A 17,883-nucleotide genomic window follows, 5' to 3' on the forward strand; every position below is an offset into this window, starting at 1 on the left:
AGATGAGAGCCATCAGAATGAGGGAAAGGACAACGTGGACATACACAGCCAAACAAATGGATTGGATCACCAAATGTAAAGTTTATGCCAGAACTGCCTTATGTTTACAGCATTGGTATTTATTAAGATATTTTTTGTGATGTTTAATAGCGTTTTATATGGAAACATTAAAACGAGGACGATTGTGCATTTTCTAGCCACAGTTTACAGCGTCCCAATTTAAGGTCTCTTTATTTTGATAGAATGCACAGATTGCAAAATACACCACATTTACCATATCCACTTGTCACAGTCTGATTAAAGGCAGTCAATTTTGGGATGGCAGTTCTGTTAACGCAATGTTGAGTTGGGCTGCCTGACCAAGACAACAAGGTTGGGGTGTTGCCACCAAGCAAGGGCCACGAGGGCTACTGTCAACTTAGCGAGCTTGTGGCTTTTACAAACACTAGTTTACAAAAATCAATTAGAACAGACCAAGTGATCTTTGGTGCTATTATTGGAGACTCTGGGACCTCCGGAGCAGGCAATGTTACCCATTAGTTTTCAAATTTATAGTTGCGGAACATTTTTATGGACTTGCATTCCTGAAGAGAAAAGGGTGTTTTAATCAGATGAGTGCTGTGCTTCTGAGAAAAGTTCAAGTGAAATGACTCAAATATTTTTATGAAAAGGGAACATTTATCATTTTTGTTCAACATGGTAACAGGTGAAAGATGTTCGAATACAGTCATATCCAAAACTGGTGGAAAACAATTTGTCTGAAAGTTTCTATTTTCTAAAAAAAAGTGCCTCTGTTCATCGATCTATGCCTCATCTAACTCATCTAAATAAAATTTCTGGAGCATTTATAACAAAAAAAAAACAACACAGCTGTAACAAACTGTTGTACATCTGACATAAATAAAATTTGATTCTGTTCAAAATTTGATGATAACAAGAAAAACTGTTTGCAACCATTCAAGCCATTCGCTAACACTCGCATCACTTCACCAGTAAGTGCGATACCACTTTAAGAGGTTGCCAAAACAAGAGTTATTATCATTCCAAAGAAAGTGTCCCAACATTGAGACTCGACGTTTCCCATCAAAACTGTCACAACCTCCCACCCAATGATGTTTGGGTTCTCTTGTGATTGTTTTTGTTGCACACTGGGTGGTCTCTCGATAAAACTGCTCAATAAAACAACAATGCTAAACGGTAAACAAATTAATACAAGTTAAAACCTCAAAGACATCAGAGAAATTCTTGAGAGATTTGTCATTTGGTTAGAGTTGTGAAGTTGTTCCGACGTCCTCTAAATAATGAAAAGCTTTTGACTGATTAGAGAAAGAGGGAGAGCTTTACATTGATGTGTTCCTTGATTCATGTTTTCGATATTTGGGGTGACCTTTTCAAATCTTACTTATTATTATAATTATTTGGGGTTAAAGGGAGCTGTTTGCTTTAAGTCACCACTCTAAAGTTTGTTTTTGACTCACCTTTACTTTCGGAAAGGTCAAAGCTTTCCGTCGGAAATGTGAATGACTTGGATAACCTCGATAATTTGACGAGGGGCCTTTTATTAAAAAAACTCATTGTTTATGAAAACTTTATTCACCCAAGTTTGTGAACTTATGCTGAGATATTTATGTAAATTACAAAAGTATTGAGCTATGCAGGATATTCATATAATATTTAGACACTGGCATTTCATTTTATTTGTCATTTGTGTGTTTTCATTTAAAGCATTCAATGTAGCTTGTCTTTCACTCTCTTTCATGCCTATTCATATTCTTGTCAATGTTCTGGTCAACTATCCTTTGGCCGAGTATACGCTAATAAAATTAAACAGAAAAAGGTGTAGTCGTAAATAAAACAGCATTGTAGAGCAGGAGGAAGCGGTTTAAGCCTCAACAATGTTTAAGTGGCCTCGTACTCTAATCCGTGTACTCTTAATGTATGTTTGTGTATGTACTTGTAGGCGGGTACAGTGAGAGACTCCATGGCAAAGTCGCTATACAGTGCACTGTTTGACTGGATTGTCTTCAGAATCAACCATGCTCTACTCAATATCAAGGATCTGGATGAACCCACCAAGGTAAGGAACAAAAGACATGCCCAGTAGCATAAATATAGGCAGAGAGTTTGGCTTGAAATTAGTCTGCGGTGATTGGTTGGCAACCAGTGAAGCCTGGATAGGCGCCAGGCTCTCTCTAGAGAAAACAGACGTTAAATTCAATTGTTAATTTAATCCAAATTACCATCTCATAGATCTTGTCCATTGGAGTGTTGGACATTTTTGGTTTTGAAGACTATGAGAACAACAGCTTTGAGCAGTTCTGCATCAACTTTGCCAATGAGCGTCTCCAGCACTACTTCAATCAGCACACCTTCAAACTGGAACAGGTGAGTGCACGAAACTCAACTCTATATATACAGCCACAGATACACTTTTCAACCATTTATTGATTGCCAAGAAAACATTGAAACTCAGTCAATATGTTCAGTGTCCATACTTGAGCAGGAGCTTGCCACAGCTTCTGCCCCTGGCATCACATGCCATTCCTCCAGACCAATAGATCCATACTGTGACAAATATTTGTCCTCAAACAGAAATTAATTTCTAGTAAGGCGAATTTCACAAGTATTTTAGTGTATGAGGTCTCGAGAAAAAGGCTGCAGGGATTTTCATTAAAAGTCATTGAGATGAAGTCTTTATTGGCTAAAGCTCTTTCTCATGGACACAGGAAAAATAACATGCACAGCCAAGCAATATTTGAAAAGCAAAACTGCCTGCGGTGCCTTCGGTTTTGTCTAGGAATAATTTTGTTGAGGGCTGGGCGCACTTTTTGTGTTCCGTGTAGGAGGAGTACAGGGCGGAGGGCATCAGCTGGAGAACTATCGACTACATTGACAATACAGGCTGCATCAATCTCATCAGTAAGAAGCCCACAGCTTTGTTCCACCTCTTGGATGAAGAATGCAAGTGAGTCCGCTGTTTGGTTCATTGGAGAACATTTCTTTTTTTTTCTATGGGGAATCACAAAACCCATCAACCCAAAATAAATTGCCCTTTAACATAGATCATCTGTATCATTTTATTGTATCATCCTCAGTTTTGTCTGTTATATTTTATTGCGACCCAACATTTGGACACTGAAGTTCCTCCAGCTTTAAGAAGCTGCAAGGCATCGGGTCCGTGTTGTTTTGATTGAGCTCAGATTTCAAAGCCCCTGGTGTCTCATTCCTTGGCTCTTCCTGTAATCTGTTGATTTTCCGCAACAGTTCTGGCTTTTGATAAGAAAGGGAACAAGAGACTGTATGAGCTCCAATTGACTTGAAATGACAGCAGTGTCAGAAGATAAAATGTCCAACCGGTTAAAGATCAAATCGTTTTAACTCGTCTGGAAAAATAGTGGTTGGAGGTAGCAGTGTCTTGTTATACTGTCTGGATGAAAGATGCATCCTTTATCACTTTTGAATGAGATGAACACATACGTATCAGGAATGAATTGACTGTTGCCAGTTGTGTGTTTGCAACGTGGCTTTAAACAGTGTTTTCTTTGCAGAGATTCTCCGTCAAGATGTTTTCATTTGGAGTGCAGATGACAAAAGCCATTGTTTTGCCCTTTGCCAAGATTATTGCGTGTTAAAAACCTGTCTTTGATTTCAGCTTCCCACAAGCCACCAACCAGACATTGTTGGATAAGTTCAAGCGGCAGCATGACGGGAATAGGTACATCGAGTTCCCTGCCGTCATGGAGCCCGCCTTCATTATCCGACACTATGCTGGGAAGGTCAAGTATGGTGTCAAGGTTAGTATTAATCTAAGGGTATAATTGTCCTGCAATTTCCGGAATTCTCTTCAACGTTTGGAGACACCCTTCTTTAACACCTACGTACATTCTGCAATTTTTCATTACGTTGGGGGGTTATGGCAACATGGTAACTCCATCCATCTATCCAGCCATCCATCCATCCATTTTCTATACCACTTGCAAGCATGTTTTTGGGATGTGGGAGGAAACCGGAGTTCCCGGGGAAAACCCATGGAGACACGGGGAGAACATGTAAACTCCAAACAGGGAGGGCTGGAGGTGGGATCGAACCCGCACCCTCTGAACTGTGAGGCGGACGTGCTAACCAGTGTTTTACCGTGCCACCTCGGTAACACACATCGCTCACTAACCTATGTAACTCAGTCTCAGAAAGTCAATTACACTAATTGTGAAGGCCTCAAAATCATCACCATTTACTCTAAATTAGCAGAAACAACAAACACATTGAGATTCATTAGCAGTAACCACAAAGTGGTAGCCTCGAATAAAAATCTAATAAAAAAAAAACAGATAGCAGCACGCCAACAAGGCCTGTTTGCCTGGAGATGTGCTCCTCCGCTGGCTGTCAATCAAAGGCAGCAACTAAAGACCATACATCAATAGTAGGTTATAGTAATGGTTTCAACTTGTGTGCTATTTCTATTCGTGAATTTCTCCAGTTACTCATGTGATCTGTTGCCAGTAGTAATTCATTGTTGTGAGAAACTTTTAGATTTGAGAGTATGGTGGCAATCAGGCAGACCATACTATTATATTTACAAAACATTTGTCTCTCTGTGTCTTTGACACAGGATTTCAGGGAGAAGAACACCGACCATATGAGACCAGACATTGTGGCGCTGCTGAAGAGCAGCAAGAATGCCTTCATCTGCAGTCTGATCGGCATCGATCCGTCGGCCACCTTCCGCTGGGCGGTACTCAGGGCTTACTTCAGGGCCATGGTGGCTTTCAGACAGGCTGGGAAGAGGCACACCCCCAGGCGGGCCGGTGAGTGCAAATAGAAGTGCTATGACAGATGGATATTCATAGACAATAACAAAAAACTTTTGGTTTGGCACGATTAGACACAGGTATTTAGCACATTGCAAAACGGGTGCCTTACTTGATGTTGGTGATACTGAAATTAAATTTTTTTTAAAAAAAATCCTGTGCTCTAAATGCGCATCAAATTCAAAATATGGAAATCGAAACAGTGAGTCGTCACCTTATCGTGGTGGATGGGTTTGCGTGCCCCTATGATCCTAGGAGCCATGTTGTCGGGGGCTTCATGGCCCTGGTAGGGTCACCCATGGCAAACGGGTCCTAGGTGTGGGGCCAGACAAAGCACAGCTCACAGAAGCCCCTTATATAAATGGACTTCGTTTTCCCTCGCCCGGACGCGGGTCACCGGGGCCTCCCTCTGGAGCCAGGCCTGGAGGCGGGGCTCGAAGGCGAGCGTCTGGTGGCTGGGCCTTCGCCCATGGGGCCCGGCTGGGCACAGCCTGAAAAGGAAACGTGGGTCCCCCTTCCCATGGGCTCACCACCTGTGGGAGGGGCCAAAGGGGTCGGGTGCAATGTGAGCTGGGCGGCGGCCAAAGGCAGGGACCTTGGCGGTCTGATCCCCGGCTGCAGAAGCTGGCTCTTGGGGCATGGAATGTCACCTCTTTGGCTGGAAAGGAGCCCGAGCTGGTGTGCGAGGCAGAAAAATTCCGACTAGATAACGTCGGACTAGCCTCCACGCACAGTTTGGGTTCCGGTACAATCCCTCTTGAGAGGGGCTGGACTCTCTTCCACTCTGGAGTTGCCCACGTTGAGAGGCGTCGAGCAGGTGTGGGTATACTTATTGCCCCCCGGCTGGGCGCTTGCACATTGGGGTTCACCCCGGTGAACGAGAGGGTAGCCTCACTCCGCCTTCGGGTGGGGGGACGGGTCCTGACTGTGGTTTGTGTCTATGCACCAAACGGCAGCTCAGAGTACCCACCCTTCTTGGGGTCCCTGGAGGAAGTGCTGGAGAGCGCTCCTTCTGGGGACTCCATCGTTCTACTGGGTGACTTCAATGCTCACGTGGGCAATGACAGTGAGACCTGGAAGGGCGTGATTGGGAGGAACGCCCCCCCCGATCTGAACCCGAGCGGTGTTCTCTTATTGGACTTCTGTGCTTGACACGGATTTTCAATAATGAACACCATGTTCAAACATAAGGGTGTGTGTGCACTTGGCACCAGGACACCCTAGGCCACAGTTCGATGATCGACTTTGTAGTTGTGTCATCGGATTTGCGGCCGCATGTTTTGGACACTCGGGTGAAAAGAGGGGCGGAGCTGTCAACTGATCACCACCTGGTGGTGGGTTGGCTCCGATGGTGGGGGAAGATGCCGGTCCGACCTGGCAGACCCAAACGCTCTGTGAGGGTCTGCTGGGAACGTCTGGCAGAATCTCCTGTCAGGAAGAGCTTCAACTCCCACCTCCGGCAGAGCTTTTCCCACGTCCCACATTGAGTCTGAGTGGACCATATTCCGCGCCTCCATTGTTGAGGCGGCCGACCGGAGCTGTGGCTGTAAGGTCGTTGGTGCCTGTCGTGGCGGCAATCCCCGAACCCGCTGGTGGACACCGGCGGTAAGGGATGCCGTCAAGCTGAAGAAGGAGTCCTATCGGGCCGTTTTGGCCTGCGGGACTCCGGAGGCAGCTGACAGGTACCGGATGGCCAAGCGGAACGTGGCTTCGGCGGTTGCTGAGGCAAAAACCCGGGCGTGGGAGGAGTTTGGTGAGGCCATGGAGAATGACTTCCGGACGGCTTCGAGGAAATTCTGGTCCACCATCCGGCGTCTCAGGAGGGGGAAGCAGTGCAACGTCAACACTGTTTACAGTGGGGATGGCATGCTGCTGACCTCGACTCGGGACGTCGTGAGTCGGTGGGGAGAATACTTCGACGACCTCCTCAATTCCACCTACACGCCTTCCATTGAGGAAGCAGGGCCTGGAGACTCTGAGGCGGATTCTCCAATCTCTGGGGTCGAAGTCACTGAGGTAGTTAAAAAACTCCTCGGTGGCAAGGCCCCGGAGGTGGATGAGATCCGCCCGGAGTTCTTAAAGGCTCTGGATGTTGTGGGGCTGTCATGGCTGACACGCCTCTACAACATTGCGTGGACATCGGGGACAGTGCCTCTGGATTGGCAGACTGGGGTGGTGGTTCCCCTCTTTAAGAAGGGGGACTGGAGGGTGTGTTCCAATTACAGGGGAATCATACTCCTCAGCCTCCCCGGTAAGGTCTATTCTGGGGTGCTGGAGAGGAGGGTCCGTCGGGAGGTCGAACCTCGGATTCAGGAGGAGCAGTGTGGCTTTCGTCCTGGCCGTGGAACAGTGGACCAGCTCTACACCCTCGGCAGGATCCTCGAGGGTGCATGGGAGTTCGCCCAACCAGTCCACATGCGTTTTGTGGACTTGGAGAAGGCGTTCGACCTTGTCCCTCGGGAGGTTCTTTGGAGTGTGCTTCGGGAGTACGCGGTGCCGAGCCAACTGATAAGGGCGGTTCGGTCCCTGTATCACCGATGCCAGAGTCTGGTCCGCATTTCCGGCAGTAAGTCGGATTCGTTCCCAGTGAGGGTTGGACTCCGCCAAGGCTGCCCTTTGTCACCGATTCTGTTCATAATTTTTATGGACAGAATTTCTAGGCACAGCCGAGGCGTTGAGGGGGTCCGGTTTGGGGGCCTCAGCATCGCGTCTCTGCTTTTTGCAGATGACATTGTGCTGTTGGCTTCTTCAGGCCGTGATCTCCAGCTCTCGCTGGAATGATTCGCAGCCAAGTGTGAAGCTGTCGGGATGAGGGTCAGCACCTCCAAATCCGAGTCCATGGTCCTCGATCGGAAAAGGGTGGAATGCCCTCTCCGGATCGGGGATGAGATCCTGCCCCAAGTGTAGGAGTTCAAGTATCTTGGAGTCTTGTTCACGAGTGAGGGGCGGATGGAGCGCAAGATCGACAGACGGATCAGTGCAGCGTCGGCAGTAATGCGGACCCTGTACCGGTTCGTTGTGGTGAAGAGAGAGCTGAGCCAAAAGGCAAAGCTCTCAATTTACCGGTCGATTTACGCTCCTACCCTCACCTATGGTCACGAGCTATGGGTCGTGACCGAAAGCACGAGATCCCGGATACAAGCGGCCGAAATGAGTTTTCTCCGCAGGATGTCCGGGCTCTCCCTTAGAGATAGGGTGAGAAGCTCGGTCATCCGGGAGAGACTCGGAGTAGAGTCGCTACTCCTTCACGTTGAGAGGAGCCAGATGAGGTGGCTCGGGCATCTTATCAGGATGCCTCCTGGACGCCTCCCTGGGGAGGTGTTTCGGGCATGTCCCATGTCTCCTACCGGAGACCCCGGGGACGACCCAAGACGCGCTGGAGAGACTATGTCTCTCAGCTGGCCTGAGAACGCCTTGGGATCCCCCGGGATGAGCTGGATGAAGTGGCTGGGGAGAGGGAAGTCTGGGATGGATGGATGGATGGATGGATGGATGGATGGATGGATGGATGGATGGATGGATGGATGGATGGATGGATGGATGGATGGATGGAAATCGAAACAAGTATTTGAATAATAATAGTTGTCAGACAATAGTGGACTATTGTCTGTTGTTAGCAAACTTCCAACCAGAAGACAAAAGTGATTTAACGCCGACAAAATAGCATACATACCACAAAGTTATGTCCCATTTGTTCATTGTAGGTGGCTTTTGTCACATCATGACATATTTGATGCTTCTCTAACTGTCGTTCCATAGTTTTTGTGCTCTGTTCTGTAGTCAAATAACCATAATAAATGTATTTATTTACTCTAGCTGTTCCTTTCCTTTAAACTTTCTGTTAACGTGTGCCGCTTTTCTTTACTATAGAACATGTCCTTTGTTCTAAATTTGAAATGCAGATGTTTATCCCGGTCTAGCGTATAACAAGTACCGGTACAGCTATCATCATTTGCCTTTGCTTCAAATGTTTTTTCCGATCTTTAAAACTCCCAAATGAACATACACACACACCGAACTCAAAGGGGTCACGAAATTGTCTTATTTCTCATCACTTGTTGAAACTATTAAAAGGAAAGCCATGTGGTGTTTAACACTTATCCATAGAAGACATCTTGTGGAATGGCAAATAAAGCATCCAACTATTTCCACCAAATGCAGTTTCCAATGTCAAAACGTCTTGCACCAGTTTCTCTCCAGTAGACAACTGCATCTTTTTCTTCACTGTCTAATCTTTCATTTTTTCTCTCTTTTCCCTGCGTTGTATGTCCATGTGTTTCTTTCTCTCCTTGTTTCTCTTCTCATCTTGTTTTGCTTCTCCAAGGGCATGATGACGCTGCTCCCTGTGCAGTTTTGAACAGTGTGGATAGTTTTAGCTTTCTGCAGCACCCTGTGCATCAGAGAAGCTTAGAGATCCTGCAGAGATGCAAAGAGGAGAAGCACAGTAAGGCTGCCAAAGAAAAGAACCCCCCCCCTCTTCTTCTCCTCCTCCTCTACCTGTCAGCCCACAAACCACTGGGGAACTCGGGATAAGGGACGAGGCCAACCAACATCAACACAACTGCACTTTACTCCGACTTGAATCAAGCCAAGAGAGATCGGAAGCATAACGCCCAAATTTAAGACAAGAGTTCACAGGCTTTATTAAGGATGGGCGAGTACCGATAACAGCCTCATTTCACGGGAACGGTTCTCGCAACATTGACTGGTACCAGTATCGGCCACCCTATTACGGCCGTGCCAGTATCGTTTTACAATCAGAAAGTAGGAATTAGAAGAATAGGAAATTGTCATTCATTTCATGCAATTTTAAGGAAAGTTGCGATATTGGGATGCAAAAGTTCTTTTAAAAAATGAGCTCATTATTTTGGGGGTAGATTTAATGTATCAAATACTTCTGGTATCAGTGCCTGGTATCAATGACTACTGGTATCGGTCTGAAAAAAGTGGTATTGAACATCCCTTGGCTCCATTGGCTGCTTAATAATTATATGTATACCTGTTTTTGTTATTAGACTAGATGCCGGTTGGTCTCCTCTGTCCCCCCCCACCTGTCTCCCTCTTCCTACTTGCATTTTCAGCGGAATGCTTTGTTTTCCCGCTTTTTTCACCTTATGATGTTCACATGTCATGCCACTGAAATGTCAGTAGCTAGCAAAGAAATGCATGTTGCCATTGCTTTGTCAAAACACACTGCTACTGCTAGGCAACCATCACTGGCACTTCCATGTCCACTTTTGACCTTTTTTGTCCTCAAGCACTGTTACTTGTCTACAGATTCGTTCCCATGTCGCACAATTACACATGCTTGTGATGATGATTGATGACTGATGCATCACAGACACCGAACAACAACATTGTGACCTCTTAAAATAATATTAAATGATGTCTCATATGTTTGAGTCTGTCATTAGACAAAATGAGGTAACCAAAAGATAGACATAACTCATTGTGCAGTACAGTACACAGCTCTACCCCACTGCAAAGTTCAACCAAAAAAATAAACTGTGCAATTATAACACCTCTGACATTGTCACTTAAAGTGAACATTATTATTTCACAAAAGCCATAATATTTGATACAGCTCTAGTAATAGATATCAAACTAGTTTAGTTGGTCAGTGTGCGTATTCCTGCCGCTTATGTTCTTTCTTAGTCAGTGCTTTACACATAGTAGACCTCAAGTTTTTTTTTTCCCCACATGACATTTTCATGGGTCTTTTGTCATGATCTGTCTTTTTGTTTTGTACTGTCCTGCAGCTGCTGATGAGAGTGAAAATGTACAAATTGATGAGACTGAAAACGGTATACAGTACTGTCATAAGGCATCTGATGTCTCTTTTGTAGTTAGGCTAACATGCTTTATAGTAGTTGAACTTTTCAACACTTTTAAATGCCATTCAAAATATGTTCCTTGAGAAAGTGTAAGCTTATCACTGCTTTGCCATCACCCTTTTTAATATTAGGACTATTACAACATGAGAGCACAATGCTGTTTTGAGTTTTAAAACGGCAAAAGAAAAACATTGTAACCAAAAGCACTCTTCTATAATTTGACACTAACAAGAGTAACTCATTTTAACCTTAACAGACCTTCATTTCTAAAAAAAAAGCACTTGCACTGAAGAGGCACATAACAAACTACAATAACACTGAAGTCTTGTCGAATGATTTAGATTTGAGTTTGTGAATGAAAGTCATGTGATGCTTACACAACACTGTCTGTTGGTGAACAGGTGTGAGCAGGAGGAGTGCACGCACACCTCTGTCAGACCATCAGGGGAGCAACACCATCAATGAAAAATCTCCACGGTAAGACTCTGACACTCAATTGTTACATTCAGACTCTCTCTTGCATTTGGCATATTTCTGATCTCCGTTCAATTACATTTACCATTTTACAAAATAGAAACAATGATAGGATATGTCAAGCCATGGTTGTTAAGATAATGCATTTGTACTGCCGTATTTTCCGGACTATAAGGCGCACCTAAAAACCTAAAATTTTCTCAAAAGCCGACAGTGCACCTTATAGTCCGGTGCTCCTTATATATGGACCAAATTTCTAAATTTAAACTGGCCCGAAGGTGTCATGAAATCAATCATAAGTGGCCCACTGAAGACTATGAATCAAAAAGGCTATGGATCATTACTTTGTGATTTTTAAGTAGTAATTTGTTGCGTCTGAAGTTGAAATAAAAAAAAATAAAATGGAGAATGATTTGATTTGGATTAAAAATCTGACATGATGCATAAATGGTGCGCCTTATAGTCCGGTGCGCCTTATATAAGTACATTTTAAAATGGGCCATTCATTGAAGGTGCGCCTTATAGTCCGGAAAATACGGTACATAAATGTTTCTCCTATGTATTTTGCGGACAGGTCAGTCGTTATATTAAAAAAATAATAATAATAAATCTCCCCTGTAAATGATCACAAAAGGTGTTGGAAGCAATCCGTTACGATGAGACCATTAAATGTGCTTTGGTCCCGGGTGGTGGCTGTCACACTGTCCCACTGAGACTCTGAAGCAGCACTTCTCTAATTAGCAGCGGACCATCAGATTAGTCATTCACGGCTAATAGCGCTGACTGGTAGCGCAGAGCAACCCGCCTAAGCCCACTTTTGTTAGGCACTGTCAGAGGGTGTGTTAAATCCACCCCTTAATTAGATTTGCAACCTCTGCCCATTCTTTTTTTGGTCTCCTTTCCTCGCATTGACACGCTCTCTTCTCTCCAAATTAATTGAGCAGCTGCTTCCTCAGTGATGTAAAGTCACAGTTATGTGTTGGTGAGAAATGCCTAGGGTGGGATAAATATTCAGTCCCGACAGGGTGCTTGTCAGCTGGACTGCACGGTGCACACTGCAGTGCTTTATGGGGCTCTCGCAGAGATAAGTTAACACAAAAGCCATATTGTGCATCATCCTTTACTCAAGCTGATGATCGGCTGGGGAGAAATTCTGTTTAAGATTTTAGGCCAGAGGTGATCAGATGATTTGTGCTTGTTCTTTATTCAGTATTGCAGTGTGTAGTTTCTGCTTAGCAGATGGCCCATTTGAATGCTGCTACAGTTCTGCTACTTTCCATGTCATCAAATGGCATCCACTGTTGCTCTGGTATTCTGGATAAGACGGGATGAATTGGTGTCCTTGTAGATAAGCTTCTCTTCCGTGGCCACAAAAAAGAGATATAAAGTTATGTGTTTTATTTTTTTGTCTCAGCAAGAAAGAATAGATGAATCCAAAATAATATAAGTTTGGTGTTTGCTTCACCATAGAGATTCGCCGGGCCTCACATGTAATGGACGTGTGGGTCGACAGAGCCGCTTCTCGTCCAGTAGCTCCACCACAGACGAAGACGGTGTCTTTATCAACTCTGCCAGCAGCAAGCTTCTGGAGCGAGCCCATGACATTCTCATGTGAGCACCTTCCCTTTTTGGAAATGAAAGACAAAAATCGTACTCATGGTAAATTGAAGAGTAGGTTTTCCACAGGTATGGATTTCAAAGTGAGTGTTTTTTGTGCCCTGTGATTGGCTGGTGACAAATCTGCGGTCTTTGCCACCTCTGGTCTGATACCCTTATGCCGACATGTGGTCTCGAATTTTGCACAATAAACAAGACTAATTAGGATCTGTTGATTTTAATTAGTCACTGAAAGCATGACACCTGATGCATTCCTTTTTATATTTTTTACACACAGGAGGAACAAAAACTACAAAGCCAAGCCAGTTTTTCCAAAGGTTAGCTGACAATTTCTCTTCTCACTTTTTTGATAAAAGTATGGAGTGTTTATGTAATGTGCCTTGATTGTCACTTGCAGCACTTATTGAATGTCAAGTCACTGAAGTACCTCAGCAACCTGACGCTTCATGACCGCATCACCAAGTCGCTGCTTCACCTTCACAAAAAGAAGAAACCACCCAGTATCAGTGCACAGTTTCAGGTCAGGCAGGCAGATACGCATGCACACAAAATGCTTGAACAGCCAGTCTTATTAAAGTGCAGTTTTTCCATTATGCTTTTCACGTACACGTTCAAATATCAGATGTCTGTCAGTTCAAAACATTTTGAAAGTCTTGCTGACATTATGTGATCTGACCGCGACAGCGCAATGTTACTGGTTAAGTTTAGTGCTTTGTGGTGATACCACGACATCGTTGCCACATCATGGTTTTTGTGCCCACCTCACCTTTGATCCTTGAAGCTACCTTTAAAATGATGGCATTTGTGCTGAGGAACATTATGGATGGCACCTGATGCATGAGCCATACACATCGGGTTCAGAATCCGTTTGACTGCATCAGGTAATACGAAGCGTGAGATTAGAGGAAGTGGAAGAAGCAAAGACAACATTATCAGCGTCATCACTCAGCAGCCACTTTTGCTAAGAGGACGACGGAGTCATTTTGACACCCATCGGGCGATAAAGGTACCATTAACATGAAATAGTGTACAGGCGGTTTGTGACTGTTCTGCCATACAATATTTCGACACAAACACAATTGACACGCATGGTTACTGCAACCTGATTGTATTTTTTAATTGTGGCCTTGAGTTGTTTGCTTCAAGTTGTTTACTGTACGTTTATTTGTGACTATGAGTTTTGAATCGTGACTTGGCAACTCGAGTCCGATGTAAAGTCAAACTGTTGTCGTCAATTATTCATTGTGAGACCCTAATTTATGTAACCGTCTTGAGGGCAAGTTACTGTTTTGACGAATGTGCTAATATCCAGCAAGACATGTTGAGTAGTGCATATCCCAATGACATTTCGACCTCTTGGTTTTTTAAGTGTGACTTGCGAGTTCATCTTACAGGAACTACTTGGTTGAATTAGCATTTGTAAAACGGCAGGGGATTCCGACTTTATAGAGTTTCCACTGAACAGTTAAGAAAACCACGCACAAAGTGCTATTTGCTGATTTTCTGTTTTCTTTGCGAGAGATGGTTGTTGGTAACGGTGCAATGAGAGCTGCTGGCCCGAGTGCGTGGATGACTTCACTTCCCACATCCTGTGCTGTACTGATTGCTTTAATCTCCCATGGAGGAGGCAGAGACTGAATTCCTCTCGCAGCTGACGCAGGCTCACGTACACACACAGACGAACGAACACATGGCACACTCGGCACACAATGATTCCTAAAAAGCATCATCAAACGTTTTACTGCGTTTAATTTGATGTCTTGTGTATGTGTCCTATTGTGCAGGCCTCTCTCAATAAGCTAATGGAGACTCTGGGTCAGTCGGAGCCTTATTTTGTCAAGTGCATCCGTTCCAATGCTGACAAGGTAAAGCAAGAGCAACTTGGACTGCAGCCATTTGATTGTTTAGTTTTCCCCAAAGCATATGAAGTACTCGAGAGCTGTTGATCATTTCCTGTTCTTCTCCTTTTCGCCCCCCACCGCCTGTTGCTCCCTCTTGTGTCATTGTCTGTGCGTTTCCTTTCCTCCAACTTCCACTTTGCCTTTTGCAGCTGCCCTTGCGGTTTAATGACAACCTGGTGCTGAGGCAGCTGCGTTACACGGGTATGCTGGAGACTGTGCGCATCCGACAATCAGGCTACAACATCAAGTACAGCTTTAAGGTAACATCGCTGTCACGATCCCACTGCGGCGACAACGTGCTGTGGACCTTAAGCCATTTCTTATCAAGTTTGAGTATTTAAAGTGGAACAGTGCTGTCCAGCTCACAATACTGGGTTCCTAGATGGGATGGCCCAGCTCTGGAAAAACTTTGGGCTCAAGGGCGCCATGTATTTTTAGAACGGGCTTCTGTGTCAGGTCATTTTAAAATAACGGGTAGAATAATAGATAGGTAAATGTACCCTTATCATTCTTAATTCCAATACTAAAATAAGAATTTGCCACTCATTTGTAATTAAATTTTTTTCCATGTAAGTTGATTAGAATTAAACTAATATATATTATAATAAATAAATACATACCGAAAATATATCAAATATTTTTGTTTACAATAAAGCAAAACAATTGTTTAATGAGATGAATGAATTAAAAAAATGCTGTTGCCACTCACACAATGTTAGTGCACCCTGTACGCAGCAATGGTTATTTCAATGTGCTATTTAAACAAAGATGGGTTGAGTTGATAACAACAATAATGTCCGGTAGAAGGGTGCTGGTTGCAGGGTATATTGGATTCTTTTTGATTTATGTGAACAGTTTGACAAGAGTGGTGACCTGCCATCGAACTCGGAGCATTGTGACACAATTAAGGACACAAAAGCATTTTGTGTTCTTTCGTCTCTGTTTGTGGCTGTTTTATTTCAAGAAGACAAGCTGTGTTTTGTTAAATCTTTGTGAAAGCGATGATTATCTGACTGGAACAGTGACGAATGGTGTTTTTTTTAATACACAATTCACATTGCCCAAAATGCATTATACTGAAGTGAACCGAAGCGTGGAAACAAGGCTTTAAAACGGTCGATATTCAAAAAGACTACTCGTCTCCCCAGCCACAGAAAACATTATTCATCTTTTCCCACAAGCTAAGTAGTGAACAATGTGACTAGTTTATGTATAAAATTGATGGTTATCTGTGGTTTAGAAAAGCCTCAACGAGCCAAAGTTTAGCCAGTAAACGGGCTGCATCTGTGTATCATATTAACATTTTTTTCCTTCTCTGCAAGCATGTGCTGGCCAGAACACAGATGTACCATCAATCTCACTGTTCAAAACCCCCAAAGCTTGAAGGATATTTGACACTCATTTTTCCACAAGTCTCGGGCAGTGAAGACTCATGCAAAAAAAAAAAAGTTTTGCTGATGTTGCTGAAATACGAGTTCACTTTGTGCCGTATAAATATGTTAGAATGACGTCAGAGACAATCCAGCGCGATGGAGGCTCATTGCATTCTCTTATCTATTGCCATTTTGCGGTTTTGGATGTAAATTTGTGCCAAAGCTTTCATGGCATTTAGAAGTTGGAGGCAAAGATTAAGTAGCAGGCGATTCTCCCATTTAGGCTTCTGACACACCCACCATTGCGTAACCCAGAAATTTGTGCACAACCCTGGAGAGGCATGATTCGGTGAAATACCAGGGTGACCCTAATTGTTTTGATTAATTTAAATGTGAAATGAGCTCGTGGATCCAGAAGTTATACTGATCCTCACCAGTGACGTGTGCACAGCTTATCTACAGGCTACTTTGAAGGCGCATGCCTTGTTTCATTGCCATTCCCAAATTACCCTAAAAAGACAGCTCATAAATTGCTTTAGGCAAACATGCCTTGATTGGTGGCAAAGGTTGGAGGAGATTGCCCAACTGATTTCAACCAACGTATACAAAGGAGCGTCTTTTAACTTCACACGGAACTAAACCCATCCAAGAAAAACCTTCCTGCAGTTGAAAGTCCAACTCGAAACAGCAGGAAATGAAACAAAAGTTTGATGGCAGTAGGCTGGTCATTCAGAGCTAACTGTATTGAATGTCATCAGAGGTGATATGGAGGCGGACCCAATTTTGTGGTCGGTGAATGTACTGGCCATAATTACTGACATTTTTCGGTGAAGTGAGTGAGCCTCATGAAAGTAGCCTTTATGATGAGGTTACATAGTGTTCATCATTTGCCAGACATTCATCCAGACATATTTAGCGCTGCGGTCAACACTAATGACAAATATCCTTGGCATGATATCATGTTCACAGATTTGATTGTGTCCTGACTCCTTGGAACAGAGCTTGTCCATTGTCTTGCCCATTTTGCAACACTCCCACATGCTTATAATTGTATAAACACGGCATCGGTTTCCCCATCCACCCCCGACAGCTTAGGATGCAGTGGATCGGAGCCACACAATGGGCCTCAGTTTGAAGAGGGTTAGGCCTTCAGTGTAGTTACACCACGATGACCTGCAAAAATGAACAACGAAGGCTTTCACCTGTTCCTTTGCAGCGTCTGCTTTAGTCAAGTGATGCTTTATCAAGAATGCTCAATGTCTGTGTCTTGTGTTTGGGATATACGTATTTCTGCAAGGCCACAGGGATGTATAGTGTTTTACACTAACAATTCTGAAATGTTTTTTTTTTTTCTAGAAATCAACTATGCCAGTTGTTTAAGTTTGGACTGGGTTAACCAAAATAAGCATTTTTCTCTCTTTCTTTTGTGCCCTTCCTAGGATTTTGTCCATCACTTCTATGTGCTGCTCCCAGAAAGCATCAGTACCAGCAGAGAGGACATCCATCACTGGCTGGACCAGCTGGACCTGGAACCAGATGGCTATCAAGTGGGCAAGACAATGGTATAGTTGCGCCTTCCTCTCTTGACATGCCCTTTTATGGATTTTAGATGGCATACGGTTGTGATATGCCAATCATATTGCACATTGGACCAATTAATGTAGTTCACAAGGATTCATTAAGCACAAGCTAAATATTGTCAGAATACTATCAAGATAATAATGTTGATGTTTAAAAATGCTCTGCACATTGAATTAAAAGGAGGAATACATAACTGATGGAAGTTGTCTTAGTCTAAGGATTTAATCAAGTCCCTGCCCCATCTTGGGAGGGTGTGTGTTCTCACCATGGATAGGGTCCACGTCTTGAGGGTGCT

At 43.9% G+C, this 17,883-nt stretch overlaps 1 protein-coding gene across 13 annotated transcripts in view; it reads left to right on the plus strand.

Moving 5' to 3' along the window:
- Positions 1 to 17,883, plus strand: part of myo9aa (myosin IXAa) — a 70,817-nt gene that overhangs the window by 39,462 nt on the left and 13,472 nt on the right. For 10 of the 13 annotated variants that reach the window (XM_049718163.2, XM_049718166.2, XM_049718165.2 and 7 more), the window contains 14 exons: positions 1,961 to 2,077; positions 2,251 to 2,385; positions 2,844 to 2,965; positions 3,653 to 3,794; positions 4,610 to 4,805; positions 9,133 to 9,252; positions 10,568 to 10,612; positions 11,044 to 11,119; positions 12,587 to 12,727; positions 13,011 to 13,050; positions 13,131 to 13,253; positions 14,518 to 14,598; positions 14,784 to 14,894; positions 17,447 to 17,569. In XM_049718163.2, coding sequence (XP_049574120.1) covers positions 1,961 to 2,077; positions 2,251 to 2,385; positions 2,844 to 2,965; positions 3,653 to 3,794; positions 4,610 to 4,805; positions 9,133 to 9,252; positions 10,568 to 10,612; positions 11,044 to 11,119; positions 12,587 to 12,727; positions 13,011 to 13,050; positions 13,131 to 13,253; positions 14,518 to 14,598; positions 14,784 to 14,894; positions 17,447 to 17,569 — 1,572 coding nt within the window. The remainder of the gene's footprint in view (positions 1 to 1,960; positions 2,078 to 2,250; positions 2,386 to 2,843; positions 2,966 to 3,652; positions 3,795 to 4,609; positions 4,806 to 9,132; positions 9,253 to 10,567; positions 10,613 to 11,043; positions 11,120 to 12,586; positions 12,728 to 13,010; positions 13,051 to 13,130; positions 13,254 to 14,517; positions 14,599 to 14,783; positions 14,895 to 17,446; positions 17,570 to 17,883) is intronic. The other 3 variants (XM_049718168.2, XM_068650569.1, XM_049718171.2) reach the window with 2 other exon arrangements.

The sequence above is a fragment of the Syngnathus scovelli genome, chromosome 4, assembly GCF_024217435.2.
Source record: "Syngnathus scovelli strain Florida chromosome 4, RoL_Ssco_1.2, whole genome shotgun sequence".
NCBI lineage: Eukaryota > Metazoa > Chordata > Actinopteri > Syngnathiformes > Syngnathidae > Syngnathus > Syngnathus scovelli.